The 17,502-nt window shown below is 36.5% G+C and overlaps 1 protein-coding gene across 1 annotated transcript; it reads left to right on the top strand.

The window, feature by feature from the left end:
- Window positions 1-161: 161 nt before the first annotated feature.
- On the top strand, window positions 162-12,745 carry PRR15L (proline rich 15 like). Its single transcript, XM_083378156.1, has 3 exons — window positions 162-379; window positions 4,100-6,787; window positions 7,170-12,745. The coding sequence occupies exon 2, from the start codon at window positions 4,126-4,128 to the stop codon at window positions 4,447-4,449; it is 324 nt and encodes a 107-aa protein (XP_083234282.1). The 5' UTR covers window positions 162-379; window positions 4,100-4,125; the 3' UTR covers window positions 4,450-6,787; window positions 7,170-12,745.
- Window positions 12,746-17,502: the final 4,757 nt, after the last annotated feature.

Here is a 17,502-nt window from a genome sequence, read left to right on the forward strand (position 1 = left end):
GGTAAAGTCAAATGGAATTGCTCTAAGAGGTCTCAGCTTAGATTTCCCTCATCATGAATATTCAGATCTGTCCCTGCTCAGCCACTGTTTGCTCCTGTTTACTTTAGGCAGGAGTGGCTCAGTCCCTGGTTAACCTTGACATACAGAGGGAGGGAGAGAGAAGTGAAGCACAAATAGGTATGTGGCACCTCCACACACCTGAGATGTGAGAATCACATTTTTACTGGTTGCCAAAGCCAACTCTGCCGTTTTGAACAAAAGTAACTCAACGTCCAGCTCAGTGTCTCATTCTACCTCACGTCTTCTCCATATTGGCCTTTGCCCACAAGAGTTGAAGATACTGTTCAGTGACGGACAAATCAGACGAAGCAGGTATGTTGTTAATGGCACTTTTAAGAGAAGGGGGGAAGGAAACTCCACACCTGGGAACACTTGTGTTTTGTAGCCTTCACAAATGTTTAATTGATCACTACCAGCAGATATAAAGATAAAATGAGTAGAACTTCAGTGGGCAGAGTTTTGAATCTAGATGGGGCAAACACATGTTTTCATCCATGATTACTCCTAATCTCTGGATGATCTCAGACTGAGATACAATTTCTTATTATAATCTTTTACAGATTGTTGTAAACATAAAATGAAGAAGGAACAACTTTATTTGGCTTTCAAATAAAATAAGGAAACAAAAACATCTCATATGACCCACTGAGTAGCTGTCTGTTTTGCATATTTCACTTTTGCAAACTTGAGTTACTGCTAAAAATACACTTAACAGAGAGAGAGGGTCTGATTCTTTAGCTCAGAGGTCAGGCAAATCAGTTCTCATTCACTTCCAACCAAAATAACAAATTACAAGGGATTGTAAGAACTGTAGCCCAAAACGTGAAGAACATTAGTTGGCTCAATTCTGTCCTGAGTACATCTTGATACATTTATTTACTTCACTACCTATTTCAAGGGTGTCCATTAATCTGTGAGTTTTAAAAACCCTCTTTCTGTTATCCATGTAAAACATTGGATTAGAGTTGAATATTACCATGGCATTTCATTAAAAAAAATTTTTCTGGCAAATGAATCCTTCCTGCTCTCTTTTTTTATATAGAGAAAAGGAAGGAGAAAATGAAAAGATACATCTGTGCAGAATACTTCAGTTTCTCTTAAACTGCCTTGCTCCCAATCTATTAGATTCCTCTCAAGGATGGATGAAATCAAATGCAAAATGCTATATTGGGTGCCCAGAGAAGGACACATCAAACACCTCTATTCCATGAATTGTATTGGGTGCCAGTTTGCTTCCGGGTTCAATTCAATATGTTGTTTATGACCTATAAAGCCCTACATCGCATAGAGCAAGGCTACCTACAGACCCAACTTTGTTCCACTCAGTCAGGCAAGGAAGATATGTTGCAGCCCCGCTCCTAATCAAAGAACTCTGGCAAAGTTTCGGAAGAGAGCCTTCTCAGCTGTTATCTCCACTCTATGGAAGTAGTTAATATTTGGTGTGAGGACATTGTAGATAATTTATCTAGTCATTTATGATTCCCAATGAAAGATGGGTTATGGACCCCACCTTCCTTCCTTTCCCCAACCTGTGTTGGAATAACTCCCATAATTCTGAGCTAGCATTAAAGTCTAATATATTGGGAGGCAATACTAGGTTGATGGACAAAGAGAACATAAGTCCAAAAGAAAGAACGAAAAGAAAGAAAAAGAAAGAAAGAAAATATAGATTATGTGGTTTAGAGAAACATTAAATGTCTTAAAATAAAGTTTAAACATGGTTTTGGAGAAGTTGAAGATTGATAACAGCATATTTGAATCTGTAACTTAGTGACCAAGCTTAAAAATAATCCAATGCATCTAGAGGATACTTGGTTGGAGAATGCCGGTACTGTGTGGTATAATAGTTAAGGTGTTAGACTAGAGCAGGGGTAGGCAATCTCGGCTCTTTTATGACTCATGGACTTCAACTCCCAGAATTCCTGAGCCAGCTGGCTCAGGAATTCTGGGAGTTGAAGTCCATGAGTCAAAAAAGAGCCGAGGTTGCCTACCCCTGGACTAGAGGTTACCATTCATCTATGTTTCTAATATCTCTTTCTGGTTCCACCTCTGAGATGGAGAATAAGGTTGGATTTTAACAGCTCCCACAGAAATCTATGGACACAGTGAATGAGAGAAAGACTGCCTTTCATCCTTTTTGCGTGGCTCACAGGGAATAGACAGGCCTTCAGATAGAGGATTGAGTTCAGTCTGTCTTTCAAGGAGGTGTTGTCTATTTGTAAACTATTATCATGGTATCTCAAGCTATAGCATCCTTCGATCATACACAGGAAACGATGATTTAATTTAGAATAAATAAATTCACTTACATATAGATCGTGCCATTGCTCTTGATCTGAAACAAGAAGTTACACCTGAGATGAGCAGAAGCTGAAAAATAATAATCAATACATAATAATAATTTAAAGGTATGGACTCTTCAAGTTGAGTTCTCCTGCTGATTTAATAAGCATCCCATGCAGTTTTCTTTCCTATTCCTTTTTAAAGGATTTTTTCAATATTCCACAGTCTAGCCTTTAAGTATCTTGGTGGTCTCCCATCCAAATGCTAATCTCGTAAATCTACTTAATTTTTCAAGCTGCCACTTAGATGGAAAGAATAAAAATTCTTGTAGTTCTTTATGGACATTTTTTCTGTTCAGCAAGAAGATATAACTATAGCCTTTTCTTCTATTATCTTTTCCTCTTATCCGAGGCTGGCCCATATAGATCATTTAAGAGGACCCATAAGAAACACTGGTATTAGCACTTCAAGGTACACCAGATTAGGAAACCAAAGTCATGCATTTTTATTAGGTTATAGAAACAGAATATTGCATGTCTGAATCTGAGAACTAGGAAGAACCTTGTTGGAGATGGTTTCTCAATTCTGGCCCAGAGTCAGACTTCTTTTATCTGACTGTTGTTTTGATTGTGGCTGTTCTTATTCCTCAAGGTTATTCCTTTTTCCCATTACAATTGGCTTGAGTTATTTAGCTTAGGATAATGCATGAATTCAATCAATGTGGTTCTTGGGAACACTGTTGATTGATCTCAAACCAAAAATAAATGTGGCTTAGCAAAATGTATGGATCCAAGAACAGGAATCTGAGAAGCACATTCGCAAGTGCCTAAGCATCATAATGAGCTTTGCTCTACCTACAATGCAGCATTTATATAGTGCATTTAAATTTTTCAAAATGATAACAATAAGTTCGTGAACAGATGATGAATTGACTGAGCTAAGACGTATACAAATAAGATGAGCTTCATCAAATATTTTCCTGCCTTAACATTGATACTTTAATAATATGTATACTGTGTCTCTGCCACCATCAGTGGGGAATAAACAAAACTTGGAAGTGAAGCAACTGAAAACAAAGGGGAAAAAGATAAGGTGTTCCATGTTTTAAAGGGAAAATTTAAATATAGTATTTAGTTTCTCTAACATTTTTTTGGGGGGGAAACAGGAACATGCAAACCAAGTAATCTTTTAGGCAGCATCTCATCATTTTAGGTACTCACTGCAAAGAGTATATGTAAGTTTTAGTTTAGTTTAGTTTTATTAAATTTTTATACCTCCCTTCTCCCGAAGGAGAAGGTGGTTGTGGACTTCATAAAGTTGTCTTTAAAGCTGACTTTTAAACTTGCCCAGGAGTTGCCATTCTTGCAGGTGGCCCTGGTAAAGAAACTATTCTCAGTTTCAGTCTCTCCCTTCAAACTGAAGCTTCAACATCTGCATCTTAAACATCAAAAAAAATCTGAAATTTTTCCCACGTACATGGAATTTGATTTTGTCCTGATCATCTGCATTACACATTTTCTTCTCTAAGGCACAGATCAAGAAAGTTCATAGTTTCTTATGTTGTCCATCTAACTTGCATAATTTATTTTTGGAAGGGAAATAGGGATTTGGGGTGAGACGTTTATTATGTGTACATGAGGAATATGAAGCTCAGAATTCTAAATATGGTCTTATTGACCTTTTTTGGGCAGGAGGGGGAAACCAGCCAAGTCACAAGATCATAACAGATCTGTACTTTTTTTCCCCCTTTCCCAAGGGTGACTGATCCTTCCTGTTGGCTCCATGGCAGAAAATAATTATAGCTGGTGGAAGTTAACCTTCCTCCGAAAGAAAAAATCAACTCCAAAGGTATTGTATGAAAGTCCAGATATTTACGGAGTGTCCAATGATGAGAATCTACAAGAGGGCATACCAGCAGATGGGAGCAGCGGAAGCCACAATGAGCAGGAATTCAATGCCCGGCTAGAGAAAATTGTGGACAAAAGCACCAAAGGGAAACATGTCAAAGTTTCCAATTCTGGACGCTTCAAAGAAAAGAAGAAAATCAGGGTTACTTTGCCAGAAAACCCCAATTTCTTTTCCGATGGGGAACGGGACGAAAAATAAGAGCCCAGTGAAGGAGATGCTTTTGATAAGCCCTTTTTTTTTGAGGACATTTCTCTGCTGAAGAGAAGCTGATGATGACGCACCAGGTTCATTACATTTGCTAATGAAGTTAACGAGGGAGCCATCTGAAACATTTAGGATAGGGCCCTGATTTTCATGTGAAGTTTTCAAAAAGGATGAACTTTACCTATTTTTTTATTTTGTTTTCCTCTTTTTTAATTTAAGAAATAGAGTGGTAATATTTTCATTAAACACAAGCTTATGAGGAACTTACAAACGAGAAAGCAAAACTGAGACGTAGAGCACAGAACAGGGAACATACGCAACATTGCTAAATTCAGATCAATCACCCCTCCTTAGCTACCTTGTTGACCTTCTAATCAAAGTAAATAGAAAATGTTTGTTTTTGCCTCTCAGGTCTGCCCAGCTCCTGGCACACTTGGGCAGCTTCTCTGATAGGCCTCATTGGTACTGGCACCTACTTTCCTCTTCCTACCCTCCTTCCTGCTTGTCAGCTTTCTTGCAACAGCAGTTGAAACTGACCATCACTGAAAATTATCCAAACATCCACTCACCCCGATTCACCTTATATAGTCTTGTTCTAAGTCATGATAGAAAATGGGAATTATTTTACATATTTATTTGCTTCTTCTAGGTAAGCTTTGGTAGCCTCTTAGATATCAATAAAGCCAGTCAATCTGATGTCAGCACATGGAAACATTCTATGGCAGTTCATACAAATCTTTATTTTTAAGAAACTCAAAAACAATCTGATAATTACCAGCAGTCAGCATGACCTATCAAAAAAAAATCTTGCCACATGAACCCTTAGCAAAGGTTTTGTTTGGATAGAATCCTTAGATTGAGGGAATGCTGGAGATGTCGTTTAACTTAATTGCAGAAAAGCACTTTACAAAACAGCCCATTATATTCTGCTTAGCATGCTACTTGAGTATGAGCGGGTTGGTGATTACATACCTGGCTCAAAAATTATTCTCAGAGCGGTTCCTTATTGAATTGGAATAAGGTATCATGTGGGTGGGGGAAATATCCTAGGTCTTGTACTCTCAAACATTTTTTATTCCTAAGAGACGAAGGGAATGCTTTCCTGAATTTGCTGCTGATATAAAACTGGATAGGATATCTTTCAAAACAGAAATAAAATTTGGTAGTTTTTATAAAAGAAATGGGATAAATAGATCAATAATATTTAATAGAGATGATTGCAAAATTATTTTCCAAGGAAGCAAATATTTTATGGATAAATTGCAGTACTAATAAATTGTAAATTGAATATGGGATTTGGGTCAACAATGTGATATGCCTGTGGGAAAAAAAACCAAAACCAAAAGGCAAGTATAATTTTAAGTAGCATATACAGAAATACAATTTTTAAATAAAAATTCTACTTGCACTTTGTTCTGCATTTGATATCCCAACTCTACCTTGAATACGGTGACTAGTTTTGGGTTCTGATTCAGGCAATCTTTAACACTTTAAAGTACAGCAATGAAGTGGCTGGGAAAAGAGATATAATCAGATATAATCAATGATTTTCAAACCATCGGACGTGTGGACTTCAGCTCCCAGAATGGAGCTGAATTTGTGAATTCTGGGGGTTGAAGTCCATATATCGTGAAGTTGCCAAGTTTGAAAAACACTGGATTAAATGAATTATATTCGAGACCAACAAGAGCTATCATCATGTTTTTTAAATACTTGACAGGATATAACATAACGTAACATAGAGCACTGAATAATGAATTAAATTACAGAAAAAGAGATTCTGATTGAATATGTATGAGGGGAAAAATAACTTCTGAATTGTAAGTGTTGTTTGACAGTGTTTGACATTACTCAGAGAAGAAGTGCTTCCCTTTTGTTGGATGCATTCAGGTGAAGATTAGATAAATAATCTATCAGGTGAAGATTAGAGAAAATCATCTATACTTGGAATAATGAACTGGAACCTGTTGGCTTCCATTGTATGGCTCTTGAACTTCATAGGTGTGGACAGTATAACTTTACCAATTCACCCAAAAAGGAAAAGAGATTTTTCCTCTAGTAATTTTGAGTATAGACTTCAACTTATGACACACTACATAATGAAGCTGTTCATAATGGTTGTAAGTCATGACAATCATTTAGTGAGTTGGTCATATTACCAATACAATTTTACAACTTTTTTTGTGGAAATCATTAAACAAACACCATGATCATTAAGTGAATCAATGGTTTGCTATGGGTCCAGTTTTACAAAAATCCAGAAGTAAATGAGGGTGGAGGTCCGTTCTCTGAGTTTCTGGGTTGGTTTCCAAACGTTTTATTAAAGGTAAAGGTAAAGGTTCCCCCGCACATGCGTGCTAGTCGTTTCCGACTCTAGGGGCCGGTGCTCATCTCCGTTTCAAAGCCGAAGAGCCAGCGCTTGTCCGAGGACGTCTCCGCGGTCATGTGGCCGGCATGACTAGACGCCAAAGGCGCACGGAACGCTGTTACCTTCCCACCGGAGTGGTCCCTATTTTTCTACTTGCATTTTGACGTGCTTTCGAACTGCTAGGTTGGCAGAAGCTGGGACGAGTAACAGGCGCTCACTCTGTTACGCAGCACTCGGGATTCGACCCGCCAAACTGCCGACCTTCCGATCGACAAGCTCAGCGTCCTAACCCACTGAGCCACCGCGTCCCTTTCTTTTTATTACCAGGTAATAAATAAATTACCAGGTAACACCTTCAGCAGAGTTTAGAGAATTTCCTAAATTCCACTGAAGATATTACTTAGCCTGGTAATGAAAGATTCATAAAACAATGCACAAGCTCAGAAAATGAACCTCCATCCTCATCCTACATCCAAACTACATATATTTGCCACCAAAAGTAAATGCTGGTTTTCAGCAAAATTGTCATAAAACATAATTATATGACCATGACATGCTGAACACATTCATAAATGGGGCCGTGCTGTCGAGCACCCGAACTTTGATCCCATGACTGTTGGACCTTTGAATCCATGTCATATGTAGCCCTGAGGTATGTACAGTATAACTTTAAATGATCACTAAATAACTGATCGTAAGTCAAGGGCTATCTGTATATTATTAAACTTTCTGGCACATGAGCTGCTTAAGTGTGAGGTCCACAAATCCAGCCGCTTAGTCCATACTGTGCACAGCAAAATATATACAATCTTGTTTATGTTTTGTATTCCTAGCAAAAAAAGAGGGATACTGATCTTAATGCAGGCTGCCAAATAAGTAGGTTCATGGGGATACTGGCCTCCAAATATATAAACTTGCAATGAGATAAAATGGGTGAAATTGTGCCCACACTTTTATGTACCGCAAGGCCAGTGCTTTTGTAGGACACAATGATAGCATGTCTTAGACAATAATAGCCAGGTTTCATATAACCCACTAAGTGATGTGATTGTTGGTGTTTAACAAAATGTGTGAGCCAAAGCACAGTAATTTATAAACCATGCTTTATAGTTCAGCATGCAATAGAAAATCAACCAATAGGGGTTTATTCAATAAACTATGGCTTAATACAATATATAAACCTAGTCACTATGTGACTGAGATTGGTAGTAGGATCTCGTAAGAAGGCAGATATATGCTTTCATTTTATTTATTAATCCCATTTATAGTCAGAAAATGAGACAGTGCCATGGGATCCCACTAAATTTGTTTGCTGTCCTGTAGTATGATGAAATCTGCTATTCTTTTTCCAATTTTTGAAGTAAAAATTTAGCTACAAAACCTGTTGGATCTAGTCTATAAACTGGGAAGAGAAGGCTCTTGTACTGTGCATCAGGCGGCAGAAATGTTGGATTTGTCCTGCAGAATTACATGGATCAGATACAAATCACCATTCTGATATCAATGTGCAACTAATATACATTTTCAAACTCTCATATTATTTTTTATTCAGACAATAATTTATATTGGACCACCTCCAAATGTGACTCAACAGATTATCGGATTTCTATCAACAGCACATAAAAAAGAGCTTAACTAAAGATGGAACTGTAATAGGTCAATTGGTGCCCCATTAAAATTCCCCTAACTTTGACTACAAAGTCACCTTTTATGACCTTAGTTTCCTTCCTAATTCCTTCTAGTACGGCATTGTTTTAAGCTGTTAAAAGATTACATTGTTTTAACATCTCCTTTGATTTACTGGCTGGGGATATTCTGGGAGTTGAAGTCCACCAAAACTCTGGTTTATACCAAGGATTCTTGAAACAGAAGTCGTTTTTCTCCAATTCAAACTGAACAGTAATCTCCATGTTAAAAGATTTTGTCTTTCTCTAAGATATAATGCTGCAGGGATGCGGTGGCTCAGTGGGTTAGGACGCTGAGCTTGTAGATCGGAAGGTCGGCAGTTTGGCGGGTCGAATCCCGAGTGCCGCATAACAGAGTGAGCGCCTGTTACTCGTCCCAGCTTCTGCCAACCTAGCAGTTCGAAAGCACGTAAAAATGCAAGTAGAAAAATAGGGACCACTACGGTGGGAAGGTAACAGCGTTCCGTGCGCCTTTGGTGTCTAGTCATGCCGGCCACATGACCACGGAGACGTCCTCGGACAAGCGCTGGCTCTTCGGCTTTGAAACGGAGATGAGCACCGGCCCCTAGAGTCGGAAACGACTAGCACGCATGTGCGGGGGAACCTTTACCTTTTTAAGGTATAATGCATTTTATTAGCTTCCAATCATCAAAGACTACTTTGGCAAATCTTTCATTTTGTACCACAGTATGTCCAGGTTTGAAGAGATTGTTTTGTGTGTTTTTTCCTGATGTGGGAGTGAAAATTCTGAGATGAGGGGGTTGGTGCTGGACTGGTTGTTCCTTCTCAGAAGAATTCTACAGAAAGTTAATTAAGAACTTTACATTGTAATTCATTTCCAGAAACGGCGTTGTTAAATATAAGGAATCAAGAATAGCTTACTTCTTGTTTTTGTCTCTCTCACTCTGTAACTCAGAACTCTTTAACACTACCTAGAATAACTTCTTCAGAATTTCCCCAATATCTCTTTTTAGGTATCACCTGGGATAATATTTGAAAAGAAGATTTGAACATTTTTCTATGCATTTATAAATTCAACCTCAAGTTTTATTTTTATTCCATATTCACATCTGAAATTCCATTCCCTACGAGTCATTTCAATGACAAACATTAATTTACCTCTGATTGTGTAATTCTGATCCACTAAATCAGCAGAAATGCCTTTAAAATATTTGCTTGCTACATATGTTCAGTTCAAGGTTGTTCTTTTCCCACATTTACTGCAATAGCCTTCAGACTATTTCCTTTCAAATTTATCTAGCAAGCCACATGAACTTTAGCTGCCAACAATATTAATAATTCATCCATCAACTGCATTTTGCACTTGTAAAAATTACAATTTTCATAAACTTTAAACAGCAGTTTTGTTGAACTCTGTAACAGTTTGCCTTATGATCTGGCAAAAATTGCTTGCTATGTAATTTGTTCCAATTGTCCTAAAGCAAACAATTAAATAGTGACTTATTTCATCAGAATTATTAGCACAAACCACAAAATCAGCTATTTTTCCAATAAAGGAGAATGTTCGTATCTCAGGGTTGAAATGAGAGATCCTTGATGCTCTCTGAGCTTGGCTGTTTTCTTGCAGACATCTCATTACCAAGCCATAACATCATCAGAGATGGTATGGAGTAAGGTGTGCTCTCAATGTATATATCTAGTGATTTGCCCCACCAAGCATTGGTGGGAATGGTCTTGTTGGGGGTTTTGAGGGGGTGGGTGGGTGGACTGCTTACTGTTGGCTGGTCTGGTAGCTCTTTGATTGGGATATTGTTCTCTTCTTGACAGTTGATCTGATGTTCCTCTTGATGTTAATCTATGCTCATCTAGCTCTTGGTTGCTTTGGGGAGGTATTTTGGTCTTTTTGCTCCCTTTTTTGGCTTGTTGATTATGTCTTTTGCACAGCGTGTAAATGTTGTTGGTCTATGTGCTTATTGATGGCTGAATTGTGAGAATGCCAGGCTTCCAGGAATTCTCTAGTGTTTTTGGACTTGATTTGGTCTAAAATGGTCACGATTTCTGTAAAGAACTATTGTACTTTAAGATTTAAGAAAATTATATGGAGAGAGTCAATATGAGAGCCCCTTGATATGTTGTTTAAGGTGCTGGATTAGAAGTGAAGAAACCCAGTTTTAATTCTCTCTTAAGCTGAAAGTCAGCTTGATGACCTTGGGCCAGTCACCTCTCTCAGCCCAAAACAAGGGCTGGCTATGACAAGCTGGCTGAAAAACAAAACACCTGCAGTATTCATCAGGTATTGATGACTTTGCTGTACAAACTGAGCAAGTTTGGTACAAACAAGTAGACCCTGCACTGAGTAGGACAAATGTAAGAAGACAGGAGGAGGAAGAGAAACATAGTCAAGGATGGCTGTACTTAATTTCAAGTCCTGCCTTAAATTATACCCCACACTGGAGATGCTCAACACGTCAATATTGCAATTATCTACAGGTGGTAATACTTAATCAATTTTACCTGATTGCAAAAACATAAGGCAGGTTGGGCATGGCTGGGATTTCAACAAGATACTGCCAGGAAATCCTAGACTGCGGGGAAATTGAAGTGTGAAATAATTCCTGGAAGAAGGCAAGGGACTCATATCCTATGATAGCTATACAGCTGGTTTGATTCTTATAACAATGAAAGGGAAGAAAATGTCAGTCTAATTAAGCATGTATAGAGTGTTTTCCTGTGAACAGGTCTCACATTTCTGTGCATTTTTCAGAACTTCTCCACTGACAAATAGCGAGGGCTGGATGTTTCTTACTGATTTGGCAGGGGATGGATGGTATGGCATTGGCATGAAGGTTCAGTGCTGATGCTAAAAAAATTGGAATGGATTGCATTCCTATGGATATATTTGCCAGCAAAGATGTAGCTCTGTAGACATTGCTACATTCTGATGGTTGTCTGGATTTTGGCAGCCCAGTTGTAGTTGCCCTAAGTGTAATTATAATCTAACTTTTGCAAATCTGCCAAAAGTTGGTGCAACAGATTAAGCCAGTGTTTTTTAGGAGCATGGTTTATAGCTTAGCACAATCTAGGAACCTTGCCCCCTAAGCAGCGATCTGCTGGTACTAATTCTGTGTCACCATAATACAGGAGACACTGGGTACCCAAGCTCCAGTCCTTTCTTATACTTTGTAAAATATGTTTTAATTTGCTCACCCGCCCTACTCTAACCAAAAGAGGCTACATTTCCAGGCAGTAAAGAATGCAGATGGACTCATCTAGGACAAAGCAATCTCTTATTTTGGTAACAGATAACAAAGAGAATGGGAAATAAAGGAAATACATTTTCCTTGGGGCAAACTTTGATACAATTTATGTCTGTGTGAGAATATTGTACAAAACACAAGTACATACAATGTAGTCTTTCTTCATACTGAAATATCCCTGCTTTATTGCTTGTTCATTTGAGAAATGAATGCACCGAGGTGTTTAAAAATAGCCTCTTTATGTAGCTATTCCTGTTTTGGATCAGCACTTATAAAAGAACTTATTCACTTACATCTGAAATTATCTTCCTACTTATTTCCCTTCTCTGTTTTGATCAAAAAGCATATAAGCCAGGGGTATTAAACTGCCGGCCCGCACGCCGGTTGCATCATACGGAGGCCGCGCTCATCCCAGCTCCAGCAATACAAAAAAAGTCACGATATGTCACGACACATCACATGACATGGAGAATTTGATACCTGTGATCTAGGCTATCAGCAATATGGTTCTCAATATGGTGCTCTTCAGTGGTCACGTTGGGTGAAGATAATGACATTATTTCTTGTTCATTTACAGAAGACACTGGTTTAGGCAAGTTTATTTCACAGCCATTTCTCATCCTTCTAAGAGAAGACAACTATTAAGCTTCTGGAAGTTTTTCTTAGAAATTAAATCAAAAGCCACCACGCCCTCAGCTAGAATCAAGCTATTACCCCAAGGTCTGACAACTATGTTCAACCATGTGTTTACTTGAAAGGAAATGCATAGGGTCCCCACCCCAGCCACATTTGCCTGGCCATTTACTCCTAAAATTCTTATATTTTCTAATAATATGATATTACACACAGATTCACTTTTTTTGCTTTTCCTTTTCAAGGAGTGGGAAGGACTGACTTCAATTGAATTTAGAATAATCTTTCTTTCAATTCATAACAACACATAGATATGAATCCTTTACAAATCTAAAGTCTTTTGCAATTGTCCTTTGCAATGGATTCAGTCACTTATATTCTTTTTTTTTAAAAGTTTTTATTGATTTTTTCATATGGTTCAAAAATATTTGTTCAACAAACGTTTTGTCTGAGTTTATCACTCACTAATACAAATTGGATTCCTAATTCCTTATTCTTTTCTCCAGCCATTGATAAGTAAGTCCCAAGTTTGAAAGTATTCTGTTTCTTCTTTTTCTTTCAATCTCAAAGTAAGTCTGTCCATTTCCACACAGTCTGGTATTTTTATTATTATTTCTTCCTCTGGTGGTATTTCTTCATTTTTCCAATATTGTGCGAAGATGATTCTTTCTGCTGTTATCACATGTAAAATCAAATATATATATATGTTTATCAAGATTTTCTGGCATTATACCTAATAAAAAAAAGTTCAGGATTAAAATCTACATGTTTTCCCAACATCTTTTCTAGCCAAGTACGGTATGTATTTTTCTCCAATATCTCTTTGCTCTAACACATGTCCACCATATGTGGTAATAAGTACCTGACTTGTGTTTACATTTCCAACATCTATCTGACATATTTTTAAACATTTTTGCTAATCTTGCTGGTGGCAAGTGCCATCTATACATTTTATATAAGTTTTCTTTGTAAGAGGTTGACATTGTCAATTTATAATTTCTTTCCCACAAGTTTTGCCATTTTTCCAAATCTATATTATATCCCAAAAAAATTGCCCATGTTACCATTGTATCTTTAACTTGTTCATTTTCCATTTTCAAATTCAGTAAAAAAAATTATATATTTTCTTAATAAATTTCTCATCAGAGGTTTATAATATCTGATCAAATAAGGTTTGTTCTTTGTAAAATCCATACAGTTTAACATCTTTATCATATCTCACTTGCATTTGTAAATATGCCCACCATGATAAATCAATACCCTGATTTTCCATCTCTTCTTTAGATTTTAAATTTCCTTCAGAATTTAGAATATCTTTATATGTCCATATTTTTTCAAAACTAACTAAATTTGGATGTACAAATGCTTCCATTGTTGAAAGCCATCCTAGAATTTTCAAATATATTTTACATTTTATTTTTCCCCATGTTAGTAATAGTGCATTTCTAGTATAGTGGTTTTGAAAATATTTATGAATTTTATTTTTCCCATACTATAAGAAAGCATGCCAACCGAGTTGCAAGTCATGTCCCTCCAAATACAACAACGTTTTATTTCTAAGAGTTATCCATTTTTTTACCCACATTAATACTGATGCTTAATAATATAAAACCCACTCTGGCCAAAACTTCCATTTTCCATGGCTTCTTGTAACATTTTCAATTTAATTCTAGCTTTCTTTCCTTGCAAAATAAATTTAAACTTAGGGAAATTAAGTCTTCAAAAAAAATTCTCTAGTTTTGTAGGTATCATTTGGAATAAAAACAATATTTTTGGTAACATGTTCATTTTCACCGTAGCAACTGTTCCTAGCTTCAACAGTTGCAAGTTTTTCCATCTTTCCAAGTCAAGTTTTATTTGATTCATTAATTTTATATAGTTATCGTCTTTTATCATTGAACATCTTCCTGTCGGGTATATTCCCAAGTATTTCACCTTTTTGACTATTTGTAATTCTGTTTTCTCTGACTTTTTTTTGTTTATCTGTAAGATATTTTGTTTATCATCAGTCTTACTATCTCTCTCCAAACTGCTTTATCTTTTCCAATAATTTAGGAATCATCTCTACAGGTTTCTCTAGGATGAATACCAAGTCATCTGCAAATGCTTGCAATTGATGTTTCACCTTTTATTTCTAGTCCTTTAATTTCTGGGTCTTGTCAAATATTTCTATTTAAAATTTCCGACGTTAAAATAAATAACAATGGGGATAGTGGACATTCTTGTCTTGTGCCTTTTCTTATATCGAAGTTGTCTGTATAATCTCCATTTACAATCACTTTTGCTGTTTGTTTGAGATATATTGTTTCAATCATATTTAAAAAAATTTGAGCATCTAGATATACCAGTGCCAGTTGTTTCCCTGGATGCATTTCATAATATTCCAATGTATCCATTATAACACTTAAATTATTTTTTATTTGTCTCTTTTGTAGAAATCCATTTTAACCTGGATATATAAATTCAGTTAGAAATCTTTTCAGTCTGTACGCTATTATTAAAGTAAAGATTGTATAGTCCGCATTTAGTAATGATATTGGTCTGTAATTTTTTTTTATCTGTGTCAGGTCTGAGTCCTTTTTTGTTTTTGCTTCTGTCCATGTGTTTGGGAGTTTAACCTCCAACAAAAGTTCATTACACTTATTGTATCTTGTAGACATTTGTACAACTCTGGCGGGAACCCATCTGGTCCTGGTGTTTTGTTTTTTTTTTTGTCTTCTTATATCCTCTGTCAGTTCCATCATTTTTATATTCTCATTTAGCATAGTTTTGAAGTTTTCTGGAATTTTTGGTAAATTATTTTTTTCCATATATTGAATCATTTTCTCCCATGAAATTTTTTCTATATCATACAGTTTTTGGTAATATTCTTTTAATTATCTTTTTATTTCTTCATTTTTGAATTGTAAACAACCTTTCAGTCACTTATTTTCAAGGCACCTGACCTGATTACAAATCTCCCACTCAGATATAAAATGTGTTTCTGCTTCACAGATCCAATTATACAGGGTCACAATAACTCAAGGGCAAATGTGATCTTTATACCACATGTCACTGCTTTCTTAGCTGTGATTTTACAATTTAAACCTAATCTTGTAAACGTTAGTTTCGCTCCTCTTGTTAAGCAAAAGTTTGTGATGAAGAATCCTACAGTCAGATCCAAGAGACAGAATTTCCATCTAGCATAAATTAGAAAAAGATTTCCCGCCCCATCAAAATAAGATTTTTAAAAATCTGTCAAATTTCATGACAATAGGGCTGAAAGTCATTAGTTGGGTCTTTAAAGATTGCTTTTTCTTCTGAATTGCATCTAATACCATCAAACTATCAAGAAAAAGCGGGGAGGAGGGGGGAAGCATTAAATACCCCAAGTTACAGAATCCAGTTTAAAGAGCCATTCAGTTAATCTACATTCCTACCTAAAATGTATCATCTCCCAACCCCATAACTGAAATCTTTCTTTCCAAAGTAGCACTCCCTTGGTATAGAGCAGAGGTATGTACTTCCATCTCCCAGAATTCGCTAATTAGCCATTCTGGGAATTGAAGTCCACAAATATAAGGACTGAGATTTGGGTGGATAAGTGATAAATGGGTCTTTTTAAGCCTTAAATTTAAGGGGTTTGAGAGAGAGCGGAGAAACCTATTACATTTAAGTAGGGAAAAAATCTCATCTGGTTTTTTTTGGGAAGACAGATTGGCTTTATTGTATTTAATCAATCAGCAATTGATAAGAGATGGCATTAAGAAATATGGCTATTTGATCCAGGACCAATTGGGTTTAATTTTGGGGGGATGATTTTGGATTGAAGATATAGTAAATTTTGTATGAGTTGATTATATATGGAATTTTAATTTTGTCTTTTTTCATTATTATCTATAATCTTTATTACTTTTATATTTCTATGTATTCTTATTACTATTGCTTTTACTGTTAACCCTTTTGTTATTGATATATAGATGACAGGTTAACAATTTTTAAACAGATTTAGTAGTTTAGTTTAAAATTCTTCCGGTCTGTTTTGTAATGGATGAATTAACACTGTTGTATTATATTAATCAGCATTCAGTTAGGGAGGATGTTATGTTCCTATGTTGATCTTTTAAAGGCCCTTTTTAAATGTTTGTTGTATTTTTTCTTTGTCTTTTTAATGCTTTGGTGTTTTCTATTTCAACTTTTCTTGAATAAATTAAATATTATTCTATTCTTAAAGTCTCTGAGATTGACTAATATATTATTATCCACCCTGGTTGGAAGGAACCTTTGAGGTCTTCTAGTCCAACCCCCTGCTCAGGCAGGAAACCCTATACCATTTCAGATAAATGGCTGTCCAGTCTCTTCTTAAAAACCTCGTGTCAAGGTTCTGATAGACAAGACACTTCCAGTGTTGGAGCATTCACAACTTCTGGAGGCAGGTTGTTCCACTGATTAATTGAGGAACCACAGTTCTCAAAATTTTTAAGAAGATGAAGGCAGGGGGAGGCAGTTTGGCTGGGGAATTCTGGGAGCTGAAGTCCACATCTCTTAAAGGCTCTGAGACAGAAATACTGATATAGAAGAACTACAACTCTCAAAATGTGAAGTTGAAGGTCACCAGATTGGGGAAGGCAGTATCTCTTATCACTATGGCAATCCCCTAGTTGCTTGGCAGTGCTGGGCAAAGACAAAAAAATTTGTTGTAGCCCAATTTTGGGAGACTCAAGCCTGAAAAATATTCCCCACTGAGCTTAGTTCAAGAAAAAATGCTGACCTTAGTTCACAGCAAATGACTCAAGGTTCACACCCCTCTGTAAAACACAAACCAACCCCACAGGCAGCATTTGCACAGCTAGACTAACAAGCGATTGGCTTGTTTGTGTTCCTACCTGTTAGAATACAGCCAATATGTTCCTTTCTAAATTTATTTAGCGTATGGCTGGTCACACAGAGAATTAAAAGCACTTCATATTTACAAGTTAGAACAGTTAAAACAATTTTTTTAAAAAAAGAAGCAATTATAAAACCTAAGAGGAAAACAGAAATAACATTTCAGAGTTTAATGTTGAGTTTGGAGATCCAGTCAGTAGCTGCCGTTGTTACGCAGAGGAAGTCCTTAAAATCTCCTGGGTATCTTCTATTAGTGCATTCCCTCACTATATGTTGG

This window comes from Vipera ursinii, assembly GCF_947247035.1.
Source record: "Vipera ursinii genome assembly, chromosome: Z".
NCBI lineage: Eukaryota > Metazoa > Chordata > Lepidosauria > Squamata > Viperidae > Vipera > Vipera ursinii.